This window comes from Scatophagus argus, chromosome 12 (assembly GCF_020382885.2).
Source record: "Scatophagus argus isolate fScaArg1 chromosome 12, fScaArg1.pri, whole genome shotgun sequence".
In the NCBI taxonomy this organism is placed as follows: Eukaryota; Metazoa; Chordata; class Actinopteri; family Scatophagidae; genus Scatophagus; species Scatophagus argus.
Genome location: NC_058504.1, coordinates 22,618,297 through 22,644,306, shown reverse-complemented (window position 1 = coordinate 22,644,306; position 26,010 = coordinate 22,618,297). Strand labels below are relative to the sequence as shown.

General features: G+C 42.9%; 3 protein-coding genes across 5 annotated transcripts; 2 read left to right on the top strand and 1 right to left on the bottom strand.

Moving 5' to 3' along the window:
- Window positions 1-91: 91 nt before the first annotated feature.
- Window positions 92-9,583, bottom strand: polr2b (RNA polymerase II subunit B). Its single transcript, XM_046405597.1, has 25 exons — window positions 9,434-9,583; window positions 8,521-8,593; window positions 8,134-8,284; window positions 7,567-7,679; window positions 7,265-7,484; window positions 6,900-7,058; window positions 6,494-6,658; window positions 6,162-6,358; window positions 5,912-6,031; window positions 5,519-5,705; window positions 5,147-5,290; window positions 4,756-4,895; window positions 4,343-4,454; window positions 3,917-4,071; window positions 3,541-3,739; window positions 2,943-3,111; window positions 2,734-2,830; window positions 2,534-2,628; window positions 2,129-2,379; window positions 1,920-2,009; window positions 1,410-1,517; window positions 1,087-1,200; window positions 839-999; window positions 564-759; window positions 92-325 (listed from the first exon to the last, which is right to left on the bottom strand). The coding sequence occupies exons 1-25, from the start codon at window positions 9,450-9,452 to the stop codon at window positions 236-238; spliced, it is 3,525 nt and encodes a 1,174-aa protein (XP_046261553.1). The 5' UTR covers window positions 9,453-9,583; the 3' UTR covers window positions 92-235.
- Window positions 9,584-10,719: 1,136 nt separating this feature from the next.
- LOC124068250 (probable pancreatic secretory proteinase inhibitor) lies at window positions 10,720-13,279 on the top strand. Of its 2 annotated transcripts, XM_046406320.1 has the most exons (5): window positions 10,720-11,104; window positions 11,514-11,545; window positions 11,736-11,892; window positions 12,450-12,562; window positions 13,014-13,279. In XM_046406320.1, the coding sequence occupies exons 1-5, from the start codon at window positions 10,781-10,783 to the stop codon at window positions 13,057-13,059; spliced, it is 672 nt and encodes a 223-aa protein (XP_046262276.1). In that variant the 5' UTR covers window positions 10,720-10,780; the 3' UTR covers window positions 13,060-13,279. The 2 variants fall into 2 exon arrangements, with proteins under 2 accessions (XP_046262276.1, XP_046262277.1); XM_046406321.1 differs by lacking the exon at window positions 11,736-11,892 and having other exon boundaries at window positions 10,915-11,104.
- A 473-nt stretch (window positions 13,280-13,752) lies between these two features.
- Window positions 13,753-25,936, top strand: elp1 (elongator acetyltransferase complex subunit 1). Of its 2 annotated transcripts, none has more exons than XM_046406720.1 (36): window positions 13,753-13,832; window positions 14,993-15,205; window positions 15,398-15,550; window positions 15,631-15,712; window positions 16,226-16,306; window positions 16,424-16,509; window positions 16,616-16,806; window positions 16,910-17,033; window positions 17,163-17,256; window positions 17,571-17,801; window positions 17,878-18,048; window positions 18,347-18,425; window positions 18,594-18,749; window positions 18,848-18,954; window positions 19,172-19,275; window positions 19,373-19,426; window positions 19,515-19,620; window positions 19,790-19,905; window positions 20,183-20,256; window positions 20,449-20,527; window positions 20,744-20,823; window positions 20,911-21,048; window positions 21,136-21,221; window positions 21,325-21,473; window positions 22,059-22,182; window positions 22,383-22,480; window positions 23,189-23,390; window positions 23,510-23,571; window positions 23,773-23,835; window positions 23,994-24,054; window positions 24,171-24,284; window positions 24,651-24,750; window positions 24,850-24,977; window positions 25,200-25,351; window positions 25,483-25,573; window positions 25,786-25,936. In XM_046406720.1, exons 2-36 carry the CDS (start codon window positions 15,056-15,058, stop codon window positions 25,851-25,853), a joined length of 3,954 nt encoding a protein of 1,317 aa, XP_046262676.1. In that variant the 5' UTR covers window positions 13,753-13,832; window positions 14,993-15,055; the 3' UTR covers window positions 25,854-25,936. The 2 variants fall into 2 exon arrangements, with proteins under 2 accessions (XP_046262676.1, XP_046262675.1); XM_046406719.1 differs by having other exon boundaries at window positions 13,796-13,924.
- Window positions 25,937-26,010: the final 74 nt, after the last annotated feature.

The window sequence follows — 26,010 nt, the reverse complement described above, 5'->3', positions numbered from 1 at the left end:
TCACTCACCACCCTCTCCTTTCAAAAGGTTTATCTGATCATGTGGCTTGTAATCCAGTAAGGACTCTGAACACCCATGTGACCAGTCATCATTAGGACAAAATCACATTTATTCTACTTTTACAAAAACAAAGTAAGATGACATGAAACCATGGAAAAGATTAAACTTTCACTTCCTGCTGCTGCTGTTGTCACATTTAAAGTCTGCAGGGAGACATGCGATTGGCTAAGCCGCTCTATGATGTCATCATACGAGGAGCGATGCTCATCGACATCAACTCCTGGAAGAGAAGCTTACAGGCGTACGGCATCCGGACCAGAGAGATCTGATGGACGGACAGACAAACGGACAGACAGGCAGAGAGAGGGAGACAGGGAGATGTTTGTCGTTAGCAAACAAAGTGACTGAAACCCAAAAATAGCACATTACCAAAACCAAGATCTTTATTAAGAGACAGATTATCAGCTAGTCAAAATATCCTCTTGTCCAATAATTCACTATAGTGACAAATTACTAATAACTTCATGGATGGATTGATTTGATTGGTCACTGATCACGTTTACCTGCGTCTTGTTACGGCAGCCTCGACACTCGTACGTGTGAGTCCGTGTGTTGGCAATGGCCATCAGTCCACACAGGTTACATACGTGAACCTGATACGGATCGGATGCCTCAAACAGGCGCTCTCTGAGGAACTGTGCCGCTCCGTGAGCGATCTGACAGTCACGCTCCATCTCCCCAAACCGCAGACCGCCATCGCTGAGAGACAGACACGTTAGTCAGCCAGACAGAAGAGGCACACAGGTAAGACAGACGGGCAGACAGATGTCTCACTCACCGTGATCGACCCTCCATTGGCTGCCTGTTGAGGATCTGGACGGGGCCTCGGGCCCTTGAGTGGATCTTATCATCCACCATGTGCTTCAGACGCTGATAGTAAGTTGGACCGATGAAGATCTGAGACGTCAACTTCCTCCCCGTGAAACCGTTGTAGAGAACCTGTTCACAGATCAGTAATGTTGAAAAACTGAAGAGATCTGCTCAGAGGGCTCATGTGTGTGAGTTAAGCAGAGAGTAAACAGTAACCTCGTTTCCTCTCAGGTGGTATCCATATTCGGACAGCAGGTTCGACACCTTCTGCACGTTGACAGCGTCGTTAAACGGCGTGGCGTCGCCGATCTCACCCTTGTTAGCAGAAACCTGAAACAAAATAGCCATAAATAAATATCTAATATGTTTAAATGAACCTGCGGGTCTGTTTAACTGAAATTATTATTTATTTTATATTTTATTTCAAAAAAATGTTGAAAAGAGGTTTATTTTGTGGGAAAAAACACTCCATTATTATAATGGTATGATGTTACTTTAAAGTTTTTGGTTATCACCAATATGTAATCATTGATTACTACCTTGCCCTGCAGACACTCGATCAGATGGCCGACTGTCATTCTGGATGGGATGGCGTGCGGGTTGATGATGATGTCAGGTGTGATTCCCTCACAGGTGAAGGGCATGTCCTTCAACACAAAACACATCGAAAGGTCAGAGAAGATCAGACCATCAGCGTTTAGTGTTTCAGCTGATCAATAATTTATGATTCCAGACTGTTTCCTGATTCAAACGGATGTCTGATCATCATCAGGCATTAATCTGATGTTATGTTCAGGAGCTGATCCAGGATCAGAGGACAGTGACTGACTACAGTAATAACATTTCACAGCACTTACAGTCTGAACACCTGCCTCGATGTGTGATACTTTATGATGCAATAAAACAAACCAAGTCAATCACAGCTGTCCAATTACACTATAACACACCTGATCCATCCTCTCTCTACCTGGTTTTTATAATCTGGACAAATAGTCATAAATTCAACATTTTTGATTATGTAATTTCCTGTCTTTTCACTTCCTGTTTACCTCCTGTCTGTATTGGATCCCACAGGTTCCTTTCTGTCCGTGTCGACTAGCAAATTTGTCTCCAATCTGAGGAATCCGGACTGAGCGAACCTGCATGAAACAGGAAATTTGTCAGGGAAAACAAAACAAAAAAAAAAAAAGAAACGCAAGAAACTTTATCGCATCATAACATCCTGGTGTTTGACATGTGTTAGGTGTTGTCCTCTCACCCTGATCTTGCAGAACTTGTAGCCCTCCTGGTTCAGAGTCACCATCACCTGGTCCACGATGCCAGTCTCGCTGGTTCTCAGAAAGGTGCTGCAGTCTCTCTTGGTGTAGCGGCGGTTGGTGCTCTCCAGCTCATCGTCGTTCTCAGGCAGCGTCACCGTCTTCCCGATAATCACGTCCTCACCAGAGACACGAACGCCAGGCGCGATGAGCCCATCGTCATCCAGCTTGTCGTAGATGGCGTGTCTCATACCTGAGGATGATTTGAATTTGTTCTCAATCTATGGTGGAAGTACCTGCTTCTGAGATGACTGGCAGATCTTTTCAGAAGGAAAACACCAGACTACAACTACTACAGATGTCAGCTGAGAGTTCCTAAGAATAACTGAATATTTATTGGCTCTCACCCTGGCAGGTTTCACGTGTTGGCTTCTCAAAGATCTCCTCCTGGTCAAAACCTTTCTTAGACTCCTGCTCTTTGTAGGATCGATAGAACACAGATCTGCAGAGTGAAAAACACAGCTTTGAAGACAGAAACATTGCTCTGAAACAAACGCCCAGGTAACATCAGTATTAAATGCAAGGTGCAGACGTAGGTAAAACTGACCTGAAGAAGCCTCGATCGACAGCTGACCTGTTCATGATCACAGAGTCCTCCTGGTTGTATCCTGTGTACGAGGCAATCGCCACGATGGAGTTGATACCTGAAAAACAAGAAGAAACTTTAAAGACACGTAGAAAAGCCTTGAATTTTGAATTTCTCTGAAATCTTGTCATCTAGTGAGTTCTCCGTCCGACTGTACAGGTGTGTGTTACCTGCAGGCAGCTCTCTGAAGCGCAGGTACTCCATGGATCGCGTGGTGACCAGTGGTTTCTGAGGGTAGTACAACACGTGAGCCAGCGTGTCCATGCGTACGTGGAAGTTGGTGATGTAGACACCCATGGCCTGTTTACCCATAGCAGACTGGTACGTGTTCCTGGGAGACTGGACAAGCAGACCAAAGAAAACTGATGCAACACATCACGCAGAAAAAGAGCTAACATGATGATCGTCCTTCATTCTCATTCAGGTTTTCAGCAGCTTCTCTTTGAAGGTTGTGATCAAAAAGGAAAGTTTTAGTTTGTGTGTTTTATTGATTTGAACCTGGTTCTGATCGGAAAGGTTCAGTTTCATTCTTCCTGACCACCAGAGACTGTGCTCAACTCTGGATGTCATCTGAAGTCTAGCACTTAATATCAACAAAGCCTCATGTGACCTGAATGGCGAATGAAGGCCACAGCACATACATCATGAAAGATGTCACTTGTATCTTCTTCCAGGTAATCTACAGATACAGTCTGAACCAAAAAGGTAGAAATCAGAAATACAGTTACATGTTTAAGTCTCATTTCAGTTTGTTTTGTTTGTTAGTACCTGGTTGTGGTCGGGGAAGGGAATAATAGACGCACAGACTCCAAGGATCATGGACGGGTGAATCTCACAGTGGGTGTAGGTAGAGCAGTAGGCCACCCCCTTCTCCTGGAGATCATCAGGGGTCATGGCGAGCATCACCGTCTCCTCCTCCAGAGTGTCGATGTACTCCACCACGCCACTCGCCACCAAGTCCTGCCAGCTAACCACCACAAACAAACGGAAAACAACAGAAACTTTAGTAGAGAAATCCACAAACTCCACAGCATAATCTGACTAAACCTTCAGTGACAAACGACGCAATCAGCTGATAAACTCTACTTGTCTGTTGTTTCACCTGTAGTGGTCTGACCTGTGCTTTGTCTTGCAGTTGTCTCACCTGTAGTTGTTGTACTCTCTCTCCTTCAGCTGGTCGATGTGTCGCCTCTTTAGCAGTAGTTTCTGTTTCTCAACGATCAGCAGCGGCCGGCAGATTCGCCCAGCGTCTGTGTAGATTCTGATCTCGCGCTCCCTGATGTCTCTGATCATCGACACCTGAAACATTCAGAATTAGTGCTGACAGATGTGTCTTACCGGGTCCCACACGCACAACAAATACAACCACAACTTGACTGATTTCCCTCGTCTGTGTGTCCACTGGCTCCTGCTGAAGACTACACAGATACACAGTTCGACGTTTAAAGAGGGTCAGTAATTTGCTGTACACAGCTGGTCACTGCAGTTCTTAGCCCCATGACACATCAGGCTGTTGTGATTTGATGCAGTGGTAAGATTAGACCCATTGGAAATTTTTGGTTTTGGTTACCTCGGACACGATGATGTCCATCTGTCTGCGTAGTTTCCTCAGTGTGTTCATCAGCTGCTCGGGATCTTTGTGGATTCCAACCCAGCAGCCATTCACAAAGATCTTAGTGGCACTAAAACATTAAAACACAAATGAAAATAAATATAAAAATCACACATACAGTCAGGGACAGTTTTAGTACCGAATTTAAATTTTGGTTAATGATAAACCGTATAACACTGTGCAATAGTTAGTGCCAAAGTCCAAGCTGAAGGGAAATATTCTTTATGTTCTGGAAGCTTTGTGATGAAAAGAAAGTGATGCTGCCATCTGCAGTTTTTATTACAGGAAGAATGAATGCTGTTATTGCCGAAAAACACCTCTCAGTTAAAAGGAAAAGCTGTAAAGTGTTAAATCAAGCTGAAGTGACTGACTCTGCGATGGCAGCAGGTGAGATCTCCTCCAAGTTCTCCATACTCCACTCCTCCAGAAACTCCAAGATGGGGGACGGCTGGGAGCCCACAGAGATGTAGGCCATGAGGGCCAAATTCTTCACCAGACCTACAGCATGACCCTGAAACACAGGCGCTGCTTGTTAATCACTTAATTAATATGGCTGATTTTTGAACGTTAGTGGTGGAGTTTTGTTTTGTTAAAATATGCACTGGACAGCAAACCTCTTATAGTCTTCAGTATGACAGATTAAAATCGTCTCTTCATTTAAACCGGATTCAGACTGCTTATCCAGTCTTGTCAGATTATTTGCACTTGTAGACATACCCGAGTGTTTGTGTGTTTAAAGTTTTGTTTTGTTGTTTTTCTCACCTCGGGTGTCTCGGCTGGACACACCATCCCCCACAGCGTGTTGTGCAGCTGTCTGGGTTTTGCCAGTTTGCCGTCTCTGCCGATCGGAGAGTTGACTCGCCGGAGGTGGGACAGAGTGGACGCAAAGGTCAGACGGTTCAACACCTACAAGCAGAAACAAATAGGATGACGTTTCTGTACTGACCCCAGGACAAGCTGATCCAGATAAACAGGGACAGACTGAGACCATCTCTGATGACTCCGAACCGACTAAATCTGAAGATATAAGTCTGATATTGTAACAAGAAGTGTTGTCAACTTCTGAACCACATCTGGGTGACACACGAACATCACACTTCTTCGCAGGTTTCAAAGGGAGGCAGGTGTTCTCACCTGTGACACTCCAGCTCGGGCCTGATGAGCCTTCTTCACATCGCCCCAGTTTCCGGTAGCCAGTGAGTATTTAAGGCCATCTGAGATAATTCGCGTTTTAATGGCGAGCTCCAGATTGAAGTCTTTTCCTCTGTCAATGAACTTCTGAGCGTAAATCCGGATCTCCTTCAGCAGGTTCTTAAACATCCTGAACTCGGAGAAAAATAAGGTGTTTCATACAGTTTTAATCTTTCCTTTCACACAATTACAATCTTAGTCAGTTTTTGAAGTCGTGTTTTCCCCCAAAAATACTATACAACAGTGTGTATACAGATATATGTGTTTATGTTTTCTGATGTGTTAAAAGATGAGTGAGTGGGGGTCAGATGTGATGACAGTGACTGAAAAACCCACCCTCTGAACAGGAAGGCCAATAGCGGCCCAGCAAGGTCCAGTCTCTTGTTGCCATAGTGATCTCTGTCATCCAGCTCTCGTCTGCCAAGAGCAGCCAGCAGCAACCTGTGGACCATGTACCTGACAACATACAAATACAGTCATACACACCGACAATAACTTGGGTGGGACTCCTCCTAAGAAGTAAGTCTTGCTGGACTAACAGTCACCTGCAGATCACCTGTACAGGTGTGTCTCAACTGGGACTCACCCTAAGAAGTAAGCCTTCTTGGTCTCACAGAAGTCGCTGACTCCGACGTGGGGCAGCATCTCTTTCTGCAGAACCTCTTTGGCGTATTTGATTCTTCGTTCTTTTGTCACGCCAGGTTTGGCTCCTCTGGAACCTATGAAGTTCAACGCCACGTTCTGCTCCTGGATCACAAACGCTTCATCCAGAGACGGCTTCACCTGGAAACACAGTGACATCACCAGTGACATCACAACAACAAATCTAGCTGCAGATTCCCTTTCAGTGTGTTTACTTTCTGGCTTGCTAATGATGAAACAATCACCACTTAATCAATAACTGATAATCACACTGACCATCTCCATCATCTCTGGGTCGTCAAAGTCGTAGATTATGTGTTCCAGGATGTCTCTGTCTGATACGAAGCCCAGCGCTCGAAACACGATGATGATGGGTACTTCCTGTCTAATATATGGCAGTGTGGACACGATCCTCTGACCAATCGCACTCTTCTTCACTCCCTGAGAGAGACAAACAATCAATAATAAGCTTATCAATCACATCTGTCTTGTGATTGATCAGTAAAGTTGTATATGTACGTATAGAGCGTCCTTTGAATTTGAGGTCTGTCATTTTTTGAATTATTTTCTATTAACATATTATTAGCATCTTTCTTATGTTAAATGAATGATCTGAAGTCAAATGAAAATGTAACAAAAAAAAAAAAAAGAATCCTTCATGTAGATGAGTATGAGGACTCACCTGTCCTCCTCTGGCCATCATGCTGACCCAGATTGTGCTGGTGGGACGGGACGAGTTCTCCAAACAGGATCGGCACTCGCCTGTGTATGCATATTTTGAGTCCTTCTTGGCAAACACGTATACCGTGTTGGTAGCCATCTTTTCCTGAGCAATCAGCACCTGAGAACCAGTAGGGGTATCAGGTTGATCTTTACTTACAAAACGTCTCTATCTACAAAGTCCTGATTTAAATCTCGTTAAATCTCAGGAACAGATTCACTAGTTCAGATTCAGGAACAGATTCACACGAGTGAGTGTACAGCCAGCAGCCATCTTAGCTTAGCACAGAAACATCACTGATGTCAAATGATGCATCATGAGCGTACCTTCTCTGAGCCATTGATGATAAAATAACCTCCCGGGTCAAGCGGACACTCGTTGAGCTCACAGAGATCGCGATCTGTCAGGCCACTCAGCAGACAGTAAGTGGAGCGAAGCATGATGGGAATTTTACCGATGAAGGTTTTCTGATGTTGAGTCTGCAACTGGTCCTCTCCTTCCTTTATGATGGTCTTTGTGATGTCAACATACAGGGGTGCCGAGTACCTGTGAGCGAGAGGAAGGTGATGAGGAAAAAGTCAGCGCAGGTGAGAACTAATGAGTAGAAGTGAAAGCAGGTGAGACCTACGTGAGATTGCGGAGTCGGGCTTCGTTGGGCATCATGGGAGATGGTGCTCCATCTCTCTCCCAGTGGGTGGGTTTGGACAGGTAGATCTGCTCAAACTTCAACAGGTAACGAGGCTGAAACAGAAAACAGAGGTCAGAGTGATGTCACAGTGTAACACAGGAAGTGTGATCATCTTAGGGCAGCTGTTTAAAAACCAGGAGCAACAAGTGGGCTAAGATCGCCAAGAAAGAGTGCTGCAGGTCTCCAATCAAATCCTGGAGCGGTTTGTTTGTGGTGTGAAAACAAGAGGAATAAACACACGATTTTCTGATAGCACATATGTGATTTTAGCACAAATTCAAAAGCTAAACTACTAATAAATCCTTCTACTGATTATGAAATCTGCTCAGGAAGTGATCTTACAATTTAACTTTAAACTTATGTTAAATAACTTGGTAATGTTGGTAACATGCATGCAAGGTTTTCCCCGATTAACATTTCAAAAGCTGTTAAAGCTGCCGTGCTTCTATCCTACTCCTTATACTTCCAAAGTTCATTAAAAAGTGTGTGATGAGTCCCAGGTCTCACCGGCTCCTCCACCTCTCCTGAGGTGTGCTGCGCTTCAGCCTGCAGGTCGATTGGAGGAGCATCCTCAACAATCCTCTGAACCGACATCTGGATAAACTCATCAAACGAATCCAGCTGCTGACGCACCAGACCCTTCTCGTCAAAATAAGAGCTGGAACAGAGCACACAGATTGTTGGAAACAACTGATTGGAAGCACCATGGTAAATAATATTGCTTTAAATGTTTGGGCTTGTGGGAAGATATCAAGTATTTTTAAGTCAAGAGGCCCAAGTGATCTCACAAGTCATTAAGGCCTGGCCTGACTCTTACATCAGTACTGATGATTATCAAGTTCTTCTATTGGTGTCAGCATTTTCTCAACAGTACACTGATGAAGGTGAGTTTACCTGATGACAATCCAGCATGCTTCCTGCCACAAATCTGGAGTGATCTCATCGTCGTCCTCATCGTACTGATTATCTGCCAGACATACAAATATTATCACAGATCAATACCTGTAAGCTGACACATCAGCTCACATAATATTTTTTATTTTCACTGTGGCTGCATTTATCCACTTGCTTGTAGCTTGTTCTCATCAGTTATCTTTAAGGTTTTCTGAAGAAACTGAAGACAATTTTCCACAATGTTTTAGCTAACAGAGAGACGTTAGCCTCACATTACACTGTCATCTGTTTCAGTGTCTAAATGTAAACACTGACTCTAAAGGCATTAACTACATTTTGCAGAAATTAACTTAAGCAAAACTTTCCTTATCATAGTGTATTTTGTATTCAACAGTTTTATGTTGTAGCATTGCCACTTTAACAGTGTATCTGACTATTTCTTCGACTACAAACTCAAACAGTGTAGCGGAGATTTTAACTGTGTGAGTGTGACTGTTTGTGCTTTAATTCGTATTTATTTTTTGTGTATCATCACTAATTACAACAGCCTGAGTCGCCGGATAAGCTGTTAGCTGTAACAAAGCACCGCGCCAATAGCATTTGCTGCTGGTAGCATACCGCTCAGTGAAGATTCACGTTTTTGGACTGAGTTTATGTTAGTTTATGTGACAGTAGTTGCTTCCAAACGTTAACGTGGGCTGAATGATGTTAGCATGTGTGTTCACTCAGCAACAATTTGATGTTTTCACAACTGAAGCTAACATTAGCTAGCAGCGAATGTATGACGGAGGTTCGTGTTTTCAGATGAAGCTAACGTTGTGTTAATGAAGTACAAACAGTCTGTGTGCTAATGTAGTTTATTCAGTCTGTGTGCTCATAAAATGTATGCGTGTGTTAGCGTGCAGCAGCTCACCTTCGTCCTGGTCGTACATGTTTTATCTCCAGAAAATAATACAATTCAACAAAGTGAAAACTCCGACACGGCGTTATGACGAACAACGCGCCCCGGAAGAAGTATGTCACTTCCGGTCCTCTTCTGATTCTGATGTTCAAGTTAATCATCACATCTGTTGTTACCTTTCAGTCTTCAGCATCAGTCCACAGTTTAGGATTTCAGTGAGGGTGTCTGCTGTGCTGGTGTTACGTGTTCCTTGATGGGACGTTAAAAGTCCATTATGTCGAATTTATGGGGATCTTTTGAATCAATATATTTAATTAATTTGTATAATCACCTGAAACTCAGAATCATTTTGTTTTTCTTATCTTAGAATGAGCTTTTATATCTACAGAGGGACTGGGCCCTCTTCCAGTATGCCATGTTGCCATGTTATGTCTCTATGGTGGCACAAAACACACATTTCTCATTTTTTAGTGACCATCGTAGTGGAAGGTTGGACGAGGGGTGTTCAGCTATACCGCATCTCTGCATGCCACTACATGCTGCACACTGGGCTTTTAACGGAGCAATAAGTCCTTCACACAAACGCTGTTACAGGTGGGAATACTGTGCTGTTATCCTGCCTCACTGTGTCAAAGATACAGAGGCGTAATGGGGGGTGGTGGGGGGCATTATTGTTCAGTCAGTGGAGGTGGTAACACAGCCAAATCAACATTTGTGTAAAAATGGTGAGACGGTAGGACGGGACACACACTATTACACTGTTATGTCACACGTTACGCAACTTTTGCCGTTATATAAAATTACTCACAGGATGTGATGCTTGTGTGGATAGAACACAAGGAATTCAGAAACTATTTAAAAAATTCAAAAATCAGGTGAAGAAGTAACACAGGGAAAATGCTGGAACCTTAGGCACACAAGATACTGTAGCAAACAAACAAAGTAATGACGCATCTTTGTTGTGGCAGCATCCTGGGCCAAGGAGATACTTTTTCACAGCTTGAATTTCCCTCAATAATCAATGATCAATAAAGTATCTCTCTATCTATCTATCTATCTATCATAAAGTGAATGTATAAAATGAAGTTGTCTCTCAGACTTTCCCTACATGCAGCAGGTAACATTTCCAAGATAAGATGGGTTAGCACACACTCGTGGATTCCCCACAAATACACAACGTCAGATATTTCCCTCACTTTTGTGTTCTTTTAATTGAAGTTTTTGTAAATATGTTGTTGTGCAGCCTTGTGACAGAGTCATGCTTGTTTTTCTGCTGTGGTGTTTGTACCGGAGTCACTCCGTGTCACTGCTCTTTCCTGATAGTTTTTGCTTTGTCAGCGATATTTCAGAGCAGACAGAATGTTGATCCCGAGATTAAAGCCTGGACAAAAGAGAGCAGCGGCCGTCACAACAACAGAATCTCTCATTGTTTCAGACGACAACACGGAGCCCGCCTCGTATATGACAACAGCAGGCCAACACCAAACATCACAGCCACGGAGGACCTGCACACAGACACATCAGCAGCCAATCGGACAGAAGAAAATCACACATTTTCAACCTCCTCTCAGACAATTAGAGAAGTTTTGTTTATTGGTTTCATTTCATATTCCTTTGAGATTTCATCCAGGATGTTTTGCAGAACTCTCCTGCTCATCTGTGCTGCTGTTTTTGTCTGTGCAGGTAAGAGCGGACTAGGCTGTGTTTAAAGCCAGTGTCAGGCCTGAAAACACACTGTTAGCTGTTCAAACAGAATCAGGTGTACGAACAGGGTCAGGTATAATAAGATATTTCCTTCCTGCTGACTGACTCTGACAGACAGATTTCTCTCTTTGTGTGCATACAGAAGTAAAACAAAGACAGAGACAGCTTGTTTACAGAGGTAATGTAATGGATGTTTGGTTTTCATTGGACAGAGTTACAGATGCTCCCTGGCAACAGATTTACACATAAATGAGTTCCAGCTTGGTGTAGTAAGAACTACTTTGAGTTAGTGGTTGCTTAAAACTGAGTATCCAGTCCAGGTAGGACTATGCAGGATCAGGTACCTTTAGAACAATAGACCTGTTAAACTTTGCTGTCTCTTTTTCAGATGCTGAGGATAAATCCAGGCTCTACAGGAGGGTAAGAAACAGCAACTGGGATCTACTGCTACTGTTGTTGGTTGTTGGTTGTTGAATGGTTTTAAAAAGTAATCTAACATAATTAACTTTAACTAAACCCTTTAAATAGTGTGTGAGTCGTGTTATTTTTTGTTGTTTTGCATTGCATGATTTTAGGACTTACACTTATCCATTATATGTCATATATCAAGGGACCAGGTGGTTTTTGAAGTTGATGTGTTGAAAACAGGAAAAACGGGACAGTGTAATGCTCTGAGTGGCTATGACATGGGCCAAACTGTGACAGCGAGGCGACTGGCTCAGAGCATCTCCATAACCTGTCTGATGGGGTTTTCCCAGCATGCAGTGGTTAGTACCTACTAATAGATAGATAGATAGATAGATACTTTATTGATCCCGAGGGAAATTCAAAGTAGGTCTTAAGGACAGCCGGTGAATTGGAACAGGGTTATAGGCTCTTTGATGAGAAACCAAAAGCTAGCTGTCTTGGTCTGAGCCCACAGAGGAGCTGATGAACACTGGCTATGATAGCAGCAGTGTAAGAACAGACAGTGTGTCACAGACAGATTGGGTTCTGGCCTTCATGTGGATGTTCTTTGTCATGCACCGTCTACCTGTTGCAGATCAAGCACACCCCTTCATGGCCACAGTGGTCCCTAAACAGTGTGGATCAATGTTTCTTTCCTCCACCACTGAGGCCTAAGTGGCATCTTTGAAATATTTTATAATAAACTGTTTGATTTTCAGTTTTTCCTGCACCTCCACACTACAAACCACAACTCACTTGCGACTGAGCCTAAACATGCCCATAGCCCTTGCAGAGTCTGGATTTGGGTCACAGATGTGTGATGTCAGAGAGAGGAATGTGTAACATCAATTTTGTTGTTTTGCTCTTGCGGCTGCAGCCCTCCTGTGTAGGGATGAGCGTGACTCAGGCATGTCCTCTGAACTACTCTCCGGTGTGCGGCAGCGACGGCGTCACCTACCCGAACGAGTGTTCTCTGTGTGTCCAAAGACTGTGAGTCTTCATTAGACAGGAACATTATTTTTCACTCTGCTAGTTTTTGCAGCTTTTAATGTCTCTGACTGAATTCTATGTACTTGAATTCTCATTTTGACAAAAATACTGCAACATGCTAATTCCCAGCCACATCCTACTGATGTATATGCAACTTTGCAGAATTTTTTACTGCAACATTTTACATGTCTGAGGGTCAGACTGTGGGTTTCTTATTCCGTAGGTGTTATTTCCCACTTACAGAGTTTTTCTTACTCTTTATTTCAATCTCTGACAGTATGAGGATGAGAGTTGTTGAAACATAAATGATTTTCAGCTCTGCCTTTCAGTATCTCAGTATATGAACCTCAGAATTTGTTGTCTGCAGACAGAAGCTGAGTATTCAGGAAGTTAGCAAAGTCCGTTAAAAACATGTAAAGCTAATTATTGATTATTTATTTTTTCTGTTCAGGGAGAAAAATGCTGACATTCTGATTGTGTCAGAGGGGCCCTGCTGAGGATGACATCATCCCTAACTGATCATCTTTGACTTTTGTTTGAATGTAGCTGTAGCATACACACACACACACACACACACACACACACATGCCTGCAGCCATATGTAGTAATAAATCCAACACATTTATTTTGTAATGCTGTGTTTTATATTTTCATATCTTTGTGAAGACATGTTTCATTGTAATCTTACAGCAATAAAGATTTCTGTTTGTGGCTGAACTAAGCTTTGTCATTTTTGTCAACATAAATTTTAATTCAGAGTTGTTGAGGACAAAGTGTGATGCAGGATTTTGATCCAACATGAATCCTTCGCACCACGTTAAACACTGAGCACTCTGTCTCATCCCTACAGGCGACACCAACACAATAACAATACAAAACTAAATTTCAACTTGTGACTACGTTGTTTCAGGAAAAGGCAATGTGACTCTGATACATGTCAGGACATGTTTTTATACTGCTTTGAGATAGGTTTTCTTGGGTACTCTATCGTAGTTGGGATTGTTACAGTTTGAAAAATTAGACACTATATAAATTCCTTAAACAATACCTGTTTACATGTGATTAAGTTAACACAGTTTTTTTTAACACACTGCACCTTGTTGTGACACCGCCAAATAAAAGAGAGAAAACAGATAATCTTAAGTTTTCTTAATTTTCTGCATGTGGCCATTTTTCTCTACAATGAAAGTCAATTTAAGCTCATATGTGTATGTTTACTCCACGCCTCCAGAGGGCGACACCGCCGTGACATCACGTACCTGCGTCAGAGGTGAGAGGTTATGAGTCTGACAGCGCCACATGCGTGATGTTGTTGTATTGATGCGGGACTTTTACAAGGCTTTATTCAGCTCTTTTTTCTCGGTGGGTTTTTACAGTTTTCTTATGATTTTGTCAAGTTTCAAAGCTGTCATTTTATGTTTGGTTCATTCAGTTATTGCGGCTAAATGTCATGCCGCTGTTTTTTTTTAAAGCCAAGCTAGCACAGCCGGTTCCATTGTCGGACATCCTGTAGCTGACTTCTACAGACATCAGTTTGGCCCACAAAACTTCTACCAAATTAGTTGTTTACACTGTCAAGGTACTTTTAAAATGACACCGTCACTGTCGGTTTACGTTATCTTTGTGTTTTTACGCGGATTGATACGCCGTACCGATTTCATGTGAAGCGCACTGAAAAACTCTTAACAGGCGAAGATTTCAGAAAATCTTGAACTGGATATGTAGCGTTGTTTTGAAGCACGATGGTGAAAGAGTTATTAGCTCTTTACCAATTTAAATAATTGTGTTAGGATCCAAATTTTGGTTTAAAACGGAAAAGTTGGGCCGAGCTATGTCCGATGATGGAAGAAGAGATACTAGAGAGATTATGCATTATTTTTTCAGGGTAAAACACGAAACAGAGGAGAGCAGAAAATCTTTTACCTTCAACAGTCAACGAATGGAAGTTCACTTGATGAATTACCGAAACATTTAATATTTAAATTTAATTTCTTTCTTTAATTTCAACCGAGTACAAGCAAGACATTTAACCCCAAATCTGAAAGCATTAATTTCATATCATCGGGGTTGTGCGACAGACCAACTTAGGCCAATTAATCGTTGAATATTTTTATATTATTAATGTTCAGAATTTGTCCTGGTACTTTAAGAAATGTTTCGCTCCAGGAGAAACTGAAAAGTCGCCTTTTATAGACATGATTGGTCCCGCAGGTAGAGGTTTTCACTGTTCTTTTCAGACAGTAAAATGACACCAGCTGTAACATTAATGTAAGAGCATTAAAGGCAACATTAAAGCCTTTTCAAGATTTTCAAGACTATACGTTAACTAAACTTCCAGAAAATTTTCTGTTGTACTTTTCACAATACTGACATACTACCTAAGTGTATCTGTCAGTTTCAGTTGTGAGTGTTGAATTTCTGCTGTTTCAGGTGTTTGACAGCCTTCGGGTGCAAACTCAGGCTTGGTGTGTCGTCGGTCTCTCCTGAGCTAAAATGCGGAACCTGAAGCTGCTGAAGAGCCTGCGGAGCTCCGAGCTGCAGGGTCCGGGCTCCCCACAGTGTTTTGCTGTGCGGGCTGACACCAGCTCACTGCTGGTTGCTTCAAACTACTCCATCACAGAGTATGACCCACGAACTGGCCAGGTGAGACATATGACATAAGGTTTCTCATCATTGGCTGATCAGAGCTCTGTTCAGAGATGTGTCCAAATTTGGCTTTTGATCATGTAATAAAGGAAAGGTGCATGATTTTAATTAGGAATCTTAGTTATAGGCTACATGTGGGAGTGAAAGTTGGTTTTCTCATAACTGAATTTCCTCCTTTCTGTTCGGCAGGTGGTCAGTGAGGCCTCGCTGACAGCAGAGGGTTTTCTCCCGGAGGACGACAGCGGAGTGGTGGTTGGACTTCAGGACCTGGCTGAACTGGAGTCGGCATGTTTGGCCACAGCTGCTGGTGACGTCATTCTCTTCAACCTGAACACCTGTCAGGTCAGCAGCAAGGAGAAGTTGAAGAGTTTGGGTTAGCCCCTTACCCCTAAACCCTAACAAAATGTGTGTGATTTCCACAGTTGGAGTGTGTTGGCAGTGTGGACAGTGGCCTGACCGCGATGAGTTGGAGTCCAGATGAAGAGCTTGTCGTTCTCACTACTGGTCAGTATAATGTACAGATGTCAAAAACATATTTAATGTTGAGGATTGTCAGTGAGAGAGCCATCAGTGGGGCTGTCAGTCTTGAGTTGTATTGTGTGATTACCTCTGCATCACTACACGCAGAACCACACCAGAAATATTAAGATACATGTTTATTATTTGTTCAACAATAGGCTAATGGCCAGCACAGACCCCTGCTGTCTAAATGTAAAGTATAAAGTTAATACAATTACGCTTTATACGTTGTTATAAAGCGAAGGTAAGCACTAGTAGTTGAGAAATTTAAAGGTAGCATCATCTCGTTGATAGGAGATTGTGAAAGATGATCAAAATTTCTGTTTACTTTTTTCAAAATGAGTCTATTCGGTACGAGGAGGTGGTTAGCAGGTCAGCAATGGAAGAGAGCAAGGCTGCTCAGTTATACAAAAAACAAGCATTAAAATTTTAAAATCATTTCTAAAAACCATGGCTATCCAATGCAATGAATAAATCACTAATAATTTGTGTTCACAGGTCAGGAAACGATCATCATGATGACCAAAGACTTTGAGCCGATCACTGAGATTGGAATACACCAGGACGACTTTGGTGAAGGTACCGTATCTTCAAGTAGACCTCACAGGAGACCAGGATGATGCATAAAATGTAAAAATATTTGTAATATGGCTGAATAATAATTTTTTAATAAACTGCATATTATGTGTTTTACAGGGAAGTTCATCACAGTGGGTTGGGGAAAGAAGGAGACTCAGTTCCACGGCTCAGAAGGAAAACAGGCGGCTCAGAGGAAGATCCAGGTCAGTGCTCAACTACAGAAACATAACTTCAAAGCAAACAAAAAAAAGGTATCAAAAAAATTGTTGAAAATTAAGTAAAAATTGTGATGTAAATATGCACCGACAGGAGGTGCAGCCGGCTGCGGCATGGGACGATCACAGGCCGCGGGTGACATGGCGAGGTGATGGTCAGCTGTTTGCCGTCAGCGCCGTCTGTCCTCAGACCGGAGCCAGGAAGGTCCGGGTCTGGAACCGAGAAGGCGTCCTGCAGGCCACCAGTGAGCCCATCAACGGCCTGGAGCAGGCGCTCTGCTGGAAGTAAGAGTGCAGCCAAAACAGTTTTATTGTAGCTCATCCTTACCTCTTTTGATTGGTTGACATGTGAGTTTCTGTTCAAAATTTTGTCCTCCTGGTGTTTCAGACCCTCAGGCAACCTGATAGCGAGCACTCAGCGTCATCCCAACAAACACAGTGTGGTTTTCATGGAAAAGAATGGACTGCTGCATGGAGACTTCACCCTCCCATTCGGCAGAGACCAGGCCAAGGTACGTTTAGCTACACCTGAATCATGTGTGACTTCAGAAGGATCTAAATAAGGAACTTCAGCTGCTGATTTTTATTTATCAGGACCAGTATGAAACACTTTGACTGGTGTGTGTGTGTGTGTGTTTCAGGTGAAGGACCTGCTGTGGAACAGTGACTCGACTGTTTTAGCGGTTTGGTTGGAAGATGTGACTGCCAGGGAAGATGAGCAAGTCCGCACTTACAGTAAGTTCGGCCAAAGGTTGTAGCTCCTCCCTCAGGCCTGTCGGTGTGACATGTAACATGTTGATCACATCAGCATCACGACATAGATCATAGATCATAGAGCATAGCATAGATCACTGCCTGAATCAATCAAAAACACATTTTCTAAGTCAAATTATTTTTATTATATACTTAATCTGTCAATCTACTTTCTTTCTTATGTTTGGAGACATCCTACAATGAGTTCTGAACTTTCTGTAGTCAATAAATGCAATAAATTAATTAAATAATATGTAAATGTAAAGTATGTGACCACCTTAAATTTCTCCATGCAGTCCAGCTGTGGACAGTGGGGAACTACCACTGGTATCTGAAGCAGAGTCTGGATTTTGGCAGAGACTCTCAGAAGGCCCCAGTCTGTATCTGCTGGGACCCTGAGCGCCCCCTAAGGCTCCACATCATGACCCACAGCTGGACCAGCATCTCCTACGACTGGGGCTGGACGACTGAGAGGAGCCCCGGGCTGAACGCCGCCGACAATGCCAATGTCGCTGTGATAGATGGAGGTGAGAGCCAATGAGACGAGAGGACATGGAACTGATTCCAAACATGACTTCAATATTTATTTAACTTCCCCCCCAGATAAAATCCTGGTGACAACCTTCAGGCAGTGTGTGGTTCCTCCTCCCATGTGTTCATTCGAGCTGCAGCTGCCATCACCGGTCAACCAGGTGGCCTTCCTCTGCCAATCACAGAGGACCAATCAGCTGGCAGCGTTGACTTCTGATGGACAGATCTCAGTCTACAGCCAAGGTGGGATGTACAAAGACCGTCGTCATGGGAGTAGATGCGAGTAAAATGAAGCTTGTTGAATGTTTCACCTGATGTTACAGTTTGAGATGTTTTGAAAATATGATTGCAAATCCTGACTAACTAGAGGAAACAGCCTCCATAACCAAGGAGACAGATACTCCTATGCAGAAAAAAATAGTCACATGCACAGATGCTGACATTTAGATTTTTTTTAATGTGAACACTGATGTTTATCTATGTGTTCTAAATATTATTCTGATCAATTTGTTCTATTTACTTCACCCACCAATCTGTTCAGATTCAGGGGAACAGGCTGACAAATCCTTAAACGGGTTCCGCGTGGTGTCTCGTCCCCTGGTCCTCAAGAAAACCTTCAGGTAACACAGCATCCTGCAGTCCTGCTGCTGGTATCAAGTGAAGTTAGGTGCTGACATTCCAATTGCAGAGTGTGTTTTGCAGGTGGCAAAACTTAAGATGTGTTCTGAACAAATCAAAACAAAACACTCATGTTCCCTTATGAATCCCTTTCCCTGATTTTCACGCAGAGTGGCGGCTCTCCAGGAGGAGCCTCTGGCCCTGCGGCAGTTGCTGTGGCTGGAGGATGAGTTGTTTGTGGCTGTGAGGTCCGGTCTGCTGCCAACCTCCTCTAGCCTGCTAATGCTCCAGTCGGCTCAAGACCCTGATGACACACTCGCTGTCAGGTCAGCAGGGCCGAGCCAAACGCACTCTCCTTTCGTCTGTTCGACTGAATTGTTTTGTGTTGTGAGTCAGCACTCAGCTTGGCGTTTCTGTGCTTCAGGACGGAGATAGAAGTGGACGGTGTTGTGGTCAGTATGGTTCACTGCTCACAGACGGGCACAGTGGCAGTACAGCTGGAGGATGGACAGATCAGAAAGCTGCTCTGGGGTCAGTCACCAAAACTTCTTCTGCTGCTGAGTAATGTGTTTTGCTTAATGATTTGTTTTGTTGGACATTCGTTGATTCCAGATGCATTGTATGATTATTCAAAAAGTACACTGCATAGCATAGAAATTAGCCAGAGGCTTTTTCTGTGATCCTCCAAAATGGGAGATTTTCTTCCAGGTTAATTACCATTTTGTTGGTTTTTTGTATTTCTGTGCAGACCGTCCTGAGCCATCAGTGGAGGATTGGCGTGACTCCAGTGGATGTAGTGTCAACTTCCCTGTTCCCTGTGTTCAGACAGCTCTCTGCAGCATCAGTGGGGAAGTAGGAACAAACTAGCTTACTAACTTATTACTGACTAACTACGAGCGAGTTCTTGTGTACAGACCTAAATGGATATTATTTGCCCTCATATCTTCAGGAATGTCTTCTTGGCCTGACTGACCGATCCCACCTGTATGCTGGAGAAACAGAGGTACGCTATCCCCTTGGTCTCATCCACGCTCTCAGTGCATTCATCACATGATGAGAAATGTGTTCATTTACGTCTTCCTCTTCCTCAGCTGGCCTCCAATATTTCCTCCTTTGCTGTTTGCGACAACTTCCTCCTCATCACCACACACTCCCACACCTGCCGCTGCCTCCAGCTGAGCACGCTCAATATCAAAGGTAGGCTGGAGACACACACACACAGAAAAATCCTGAGTGTGTGTCTGTTCAGATCAAAATACATTTAGATACACTGTCCAGTATTACATAGAATACATACAAAGTTTTAATGAGCTGATTCATACTGCTGTATTTCAGCTATATTTTAAATGACCTTTGACCCCCATAGGACTGCAGGCATCTTTGGCTTCAGATGGAGGTCAGAATGATGAGACGCTGCGGCGGGTGGAAAGAGGATCCAGGATCGTTACCATGGTCCCACAAGACACCAGAGTAATTCTGCAGGTCAGTTTACCACACAGACACACACAGACATGTCTCTGTGGAATGGTCTATTTGGAAAGTGTCTATTTGTCATGCGTTAACTTTTGTTGTGATTTGGCACTAGATAAATGAAATTGAAATTGAATTGAATTGTAAAGTTGTTTAAGGTTACTGCAAATTTGATCGTCTATGAGTGTGTGTATTTTCATGACAATCCAAGATTCAGATGCAAATGAAACATTTCTGTGTGTTAATCTAGCAGTGTGTGTTCTCTGTATTTTGGTGCATTTGTGTCCAGATGCCTCGTGGGAATCTGGAGACTGTGCATCATCAAGCACTGGTGTTGGCTCAGCTCAGGACGTGGTTGGACAGGTGACTTTGATATTCTTTCTTCTGTAGCTACAGCAAACCCATCTTTTAATTTCTTAACTAAACTTTTGAGTACTTAAATGATACTTAATGATCTTTTTGACGCCATGTAAATGTCAAAACTTGCATCCTGAGACCTAAAAATTGGAAGCAGAAAGCATTAAATTTAGTCCTGTGTGTTGTTTTGTTTTTCAGTTTGAGGTTCAGAGATGTCTTTGAGTGTATGAGGAAGCTGAGGATTAACTTGAACTTCATTTATGACCACAACCCAAAGGTATTTAAAAGGTTTCACATGAATTTGTCCGTGCAGCTAACTGTAATTGTTTGAAGGTGAGTAAATTGTGCTTTTGAGTGGTGAAAGGGTAAACGTTGTGAAGACCAGATTTCTGTGTGGTTTATTAAAACGTGATTCAGTATTTTGACTGCTTTCGGCTCTGACTTTGACACCATGTGTGTTTCTGACTGGTCGTGTTTTCATCTGTTCCCACAGGTTTTCCTGGAGAACATAGAGACCTTCATCACACAGCTCAACTCCACAAACCACATCAACCTCTTCCTCACAGAGCTCATGTGAGACTCTTTAGATCTGCTAGAGAAGATTTGAAATTGACGAAAAACAACTCTTGTTGTTACTTTGTTTTTTTCTTTGGTATCCAGGGAGGAGGACACGACCAGCAGCATGTACCCTCGTCCTGAGGGCAGCCTGGTGCAGACCCAGCTCGTCTCTGGGCAGAAGAAGGTGGATGTAGTTTGTGATGCTTTACGGAGCTCCATGGAAACACTGGGTCAAAACAAGTCAGTGATATTGAAATTAATTCGTAAACATCTGCTTTGAATGTTGAGGCTCAAGCGGGATATAAAACATTAATTTTACCAATCCAGGTTCTTTCTTTCCATACTGACGACTCATGTGAAGAAGACTGTCCCAGAGCTGGAGATCGCTCTGCAGAAAGTCCATGAGCTTCGAGGTAGGCACACTGATGACCTTTCTTCTGTGTTTGTCACTCAGATAAACAAACACACACACACACACTCTTCCTCATTGTGCACTGTGTTTGTGTATTTGTCCAGTGAACCCACCTGAAGCCCCAGGTGCTGTGAGTGCTGAAGAGGCATTAAAGTACCTCCTCTTCCTTGTCAATGTGAACGACCTGTACGACCACTCTCTGGGAACGTACGACTTTGATCTGGTGCTCATGGTGGCTGAGAAATCCCAGAAGGTACAAGATGGCTGTGGAGAAAACATTTTCATTATCTTGTTGAACTCGAATCTTTATTTGCCTGACAATTTAAAAATGGTAACTGAGTGTGGTGTAGTATATCAGTCAGATTTATGCACAAAAACACCACAGCTGAACTGAAAATTTGACTAGAGGCATTTAAGGTGCTAAATATCTTGCAGATTTACTCAATAATATGTTAACTTAAACCACAGGTTGTTCCAAAATCTAGTTAATCAGCTTTGATAGTAGAAATAGTTTCTGTAATGTATTTAGAATTTTTGCTATTTGTATCTTTACATATTTATGGTAAACAGAAGAAGCCATGACATAAAGTGACAGATGAAGTTTAATCCAGAAATGAGGATGCATAGAATCAGTGCACCAGGATTAAATAAAATATGAAAGATGTAATTAGTTTGAATCGATCACAAATTTTATGTGTAATATTTAAATGTATTTCCAGCAGTCCACTTGGGCAAAAAATGTGAAAATATCAGCATAGGCTCATTATATATCCAAACTGTGATTGGTAAATGAGCTTATGAGTGTGCATTGGTCAGTTTTTCTCTGCTTTCCCTGCAGGACCCCAAAGAGTACCTCCCTTTCTTAAACATGCTGAAGAGCCTGGAGCCAAACTATCAGCGCTACACCATCGACAAACACCTGAAACGCTACAGGAAGGCCCTGCAGCACCTCAGCAAGTGTGGTCAGTCCAAATATTCCATCAGAAAGTAGGAATACTGAGATGTACCTCAAGATGATGGGCACATGGATTACAGTTGTTAGTTATCATGCACACATTATTTACGAAAGAAAAAGTTCCTGGATAACATGAGGTGAGAGTAGAAGCTGCAAATGCTGACGTTTCCCAAAGTGTGGACAAGCTCTGCTGTGCTGTGTGTTCAGGAGAGGAGCATTTCCCTGAAGCTTTGCAGCTTGTGAATGAGCAGAAACTCTACAGCGAAGCTCTGCGACTGTACACAGCAGACAGTCCTCACTACAAGGTACAAACACACACAGCTCACAGTCTTCACCCAGAAGTTACTCTACCTACCTACCGACATTTTTAATAGTTTAGTTGGTTATATTTGCACAAAGACTTTTTAAAATTCTCTGACACCCTTAAAAAGGAAAGTACCAACATCACACTGTTAAAATACTCCCTTATAAGTAAAAGTCCTTTGAAAAGGATTTTTCAATTCCAAAATTGAAAAAAGTTAATCAAATAAAGGTATGCAGGTATAATCAGGAAAATGCACTTAAAGTATTAAAAATAAAAGTACTCAGGACAGTACAAAGGCCATGGTAACTGTTCTGTATCTGATCACACTGGATGATTAGACAACTATTTTGTATTGGACTAAAGATTATTTTAATTATGCATTAATCTGCTAATTATTTTCTTCATGTAAAAAATATATATAGTTTCCAGTTAGCTGGACACACTTAGCTGAATAATCAACTAACCAAACATCACATTTTATGAGCTACTAGTAAACTACTAAGTAAAGCTGTCAAATATACAAAGTAAAACCTACAATATTTCACTTTGAAATGTAATGGAACAGAAGTAGAAAGTGACATGAAAAGAAAATACTCAAGGTAAAGTACAAGTACTTTAAATCTGTATATAAGTGCAGCACTTGAGTAAATGTACTAGGAGAAGGCCCCACAGTAACATGTGAACCCCTGCTGTGACCCCTGACCTCTAGGCTCTGAGCTGTGCCTATGCCCAGCACCTGATGGAGCAGCAACAGGCGGAGCAGGCCGGACTGTTGCTATGGCGATGTGGAGAGCTGGCCAGCGCCCTGCAGGCATTCGCCAGCAGCTCCAGTTGGAGATACGCCATCTGTGTGGCACAGCAAATCCCTCTACCACCAGACCAGTTAGCTCTGCTGGCTAGAGACCTGGCAGGTAACCATGACGACAGGTAGACGAACTGAAAGATGAAAATGCAGACAGGTTAGCAGCCGAGACTCTGCATCCACCGGGGAGCTACTGCATGTAAAAGAGCTTGTTTCACTCTCTTATAGAGAAGCTGACTGAACAGCGACGGCACTCAGAAGCTGCTCTGCTGCTGGACCAGTACGCCAAAGTAAGATCCTCCTCAGCAACAAGCTGCTTGACGCAGCGGCTTTGAATGAAACAGCTTCCTGCCACAGCTCAGCAGTATGAATTAACGTGAAACGATCTTCGGTTTTGTAGTTAATATACTCTGAAAATCATCTCACGAAAGGCCACTTCTTGTCTCTTGCTGCATACTGAGGCTTAAAGTCCACATTTCTATTTCCAATAGGACTGTGAGGAGGCTATCTTGGCTCTGATCACTGGTGCAGTCTGGGACGAGGCGCTTCGATTGGTCAGTTATAAATACCACGTTCTTGCTGTTTATCCATCTGGATTTTTGTGGTGTGAGCTGCAGAGTTTTGGAGATATTGGCTGTAGAGATTTCTGCCTTCTCTTTGCAGTAATGGAACTAGATGGCACTTGGTGAGATTTTGTTTTTGTCTGCTTCAGATTTACATGCACAACAGACAAGACATCACTGAAACCAACCTCAAACCAGCCCTGCTGGAAGGTAAGGATAATTCAGCCTGGTGGCTTCTCGTGCTAACTATAGCTATTCTTCAGAAATAAAAGTAGGAGGCTAAACACAAATCTTGTGTTAATGTCTTTCACGTTTTCCTGCGTCAGCCATCAGCACCCAGACTGCCTTCCTGGAGACTCAGGTGGCCACGTTCACACGGCACAGGAGCCGACTGGCTGTGGTTCGAGAGCAGAAAGAGAAGGCCAGACTGGACATGCTGGGTGAGAATAAGTCTGAACTGACAAACATTCACCATCTGTTTTAGCTGTTGTTTTGATTTTAGGTCAGCTCTGTCTCACCAAAATGTTTTCTGTACAGTATCAAATATTCACCTCCTTAGGTGAATGTAAGTGAGAGAGACTTAAGGTCCTTAAAGAAAGTATTTATTTAAAGGTGAAAACATTGATGAAAATTTGTTAGACCAGTCAGCACAATATGGATATGAGTCAACTTGTTTCATTCTTTCAAATGTGGATTTGAACATCGGAGGCCAAAAGGAACTTAGCAAAGCATTAAAAAGGAAATGGATTTGTGTTCAGCAGCTGAAGCCTAAAACTGCAGCAGTAAACCTCTGTCCTCTTCATCAGACGAGGACGGCCCTGACTGTCCTGAGGCCGAACTTTACTCTGAAGCCAGCAGTGTGATGACCGGCTCCAAATACTCCCAGAGCAACTCTCGCATCTCCTCGTAAGATAAACACGCACACACATCTGAAACCCGTTGCTCACATTCTGCTGAAGCGACCTCAGTTTGGTTAGCGGACTTACATTCGTTCTCCGTCTGAAGGAGGTCATCAAAGAACCGCCGCAAAGCAGAGCGGAAGAAGTTGAGTCTGAAAGAGGGAAACCCAATGGAGGACAGAGCGCTGATGTGCGCTCTGAGTGAAATCATCTCCACTGTGGACAAGATGAGAGGTACACACACAAACACTTTGAATTGTTTACTTACCTTCGTGTGTTTGATAGGGAGGTTTTGTGCTAGGTTGCTAATATTAAGTGGATGGATTTGAAGGATGATGGGGAATGTGGTCTGATTCTAGACTGAAACATGTAGTCCTCTTTCTTGGAGCAGTTTTCTGTATAATCACAGTGGTCATTCATCCAGTTTGACTGATGGCTCATCCCCCCCCCCCGCAGAGGAAGTTCACAGCCTGCTGAAGGCCCTGGCGCTTTTCCAGTTTGACAAACAGGCAGAGAAGCTGCAGCTGGCCTACGAGGAGGCTCTGCAGATGCTGGAGGCAGCCGTTCCTGAGGTGTGGCCTGAAAGCCTGCAGAACAGTCAAGCTCCGGTAAATAGAACACCAGTATCATGTTATTCTGTTTTTTTCTGGTGTCACGTTCAGGACAGGAAACAGGGAATGAATTTTAATTTTTACATATTCTTTTGTAATATTTATTTGACTGGTTTTGTTCTTCTCAGCTCACTGGGCCAAATTCGACTGCCAACAGCATCATGACTTCTTTCCAGCAGCAGCAGCAGCAGCAGCAGAGACCTGCAGCCTCACAACAAGGTGAGCAGAATTTGTCAACTCATTATAAACACTCACAGGTCACTGTTAGAACTTTTGGATATTTCAGTTCATCTGATGTTTGCCATGTGAGAAAGGAATGAGTTGGCTGTGAAAAGTAAAGACAGCGGGTATCTAATTGACAGTGGGAAAGTAATTTTCACATGCAGATGAGGTAACATTGTTTCTCATGATTTTTTTTTTCCTTCCTGTAGTCACTGAAGTCCTAACGCCACCAAAGATGAGAGACCGTGTCAAGTGGAAGCTCACTGTTCTCACCTAAATGACTTTGTTATTTTTTCTTTAACTGTAATGTCAAATGGTAATTATGTGAAAAATAAAGGTTCAGTTAGTGCCTCCGCTTAACAAACGTCTTCATTCTTTGCAGTTCAGAAACTTTCTAGAAATGCAATGTTTTTTTTTGTTTTACACCCACAAGA

Bases quoted from the DNA above. Each gene is read 5' to 3' on its own strand.
- polr2b (XM_046405597.1), bottom strand. The intron at 2,380-2,533 runs GTGAGAGCCAAT...AATCATCCTCAG, and splicing joins AACACGTGAAACCTGCCAGG to GTATGAGACACGCCATCTAC. The intron at 2,010-2,128 runs GTGAGAGGACAA...TGTTTCATGCAG, and splicing joins ACAAGTTCTGCAAGATCAGG to GTTCGCTCAGTCCGGATTCC.
- LOC124068250 (XM_046406320.1), top strand. From the start codon at position 10,781: ATGTTGATCCCGAGATTAAAGCCTGGACAAAAGAGAGCAGCGGCCGTC. The intron at 11,105-11,513 runs GTAAGAGCGGAC...TCTCTTTTTCAG, and splicing joins TGCTGTTTTTGTCTGTGCAG to ATGCTGAGGATAAATCCAGG. The intron at 11,546-11,735 runs GTAAGAAACAGC...TCATATATCAAG, and splicing joins AATCCAGGCTCTACAGGAGG to GGACCAGGTGGTTTTTGAAG.
- elp1 (XM_046406720.1), top strand. From the start codon at position 15,056: ATGCGGAACCTGAAGCTGCTGAAGAGCCTGCGGAGCTCCGAGCTGCAG. The intron at 16,510-16,615 runs GTCAGTGCTCAA...ATGCACCGACAG, and splicing joins CGGCTCAGAGGAAGATCCAG to GAGGTGCAGCCGGCTGCGGC. The intron at 25,352-25,482 runs GTAAATAGAACA...TGTTCTTCTCAG, and splicing joins TGCAGAACAGTCAAGCTCCG to CTCACTGGGCCAAATTCGAC.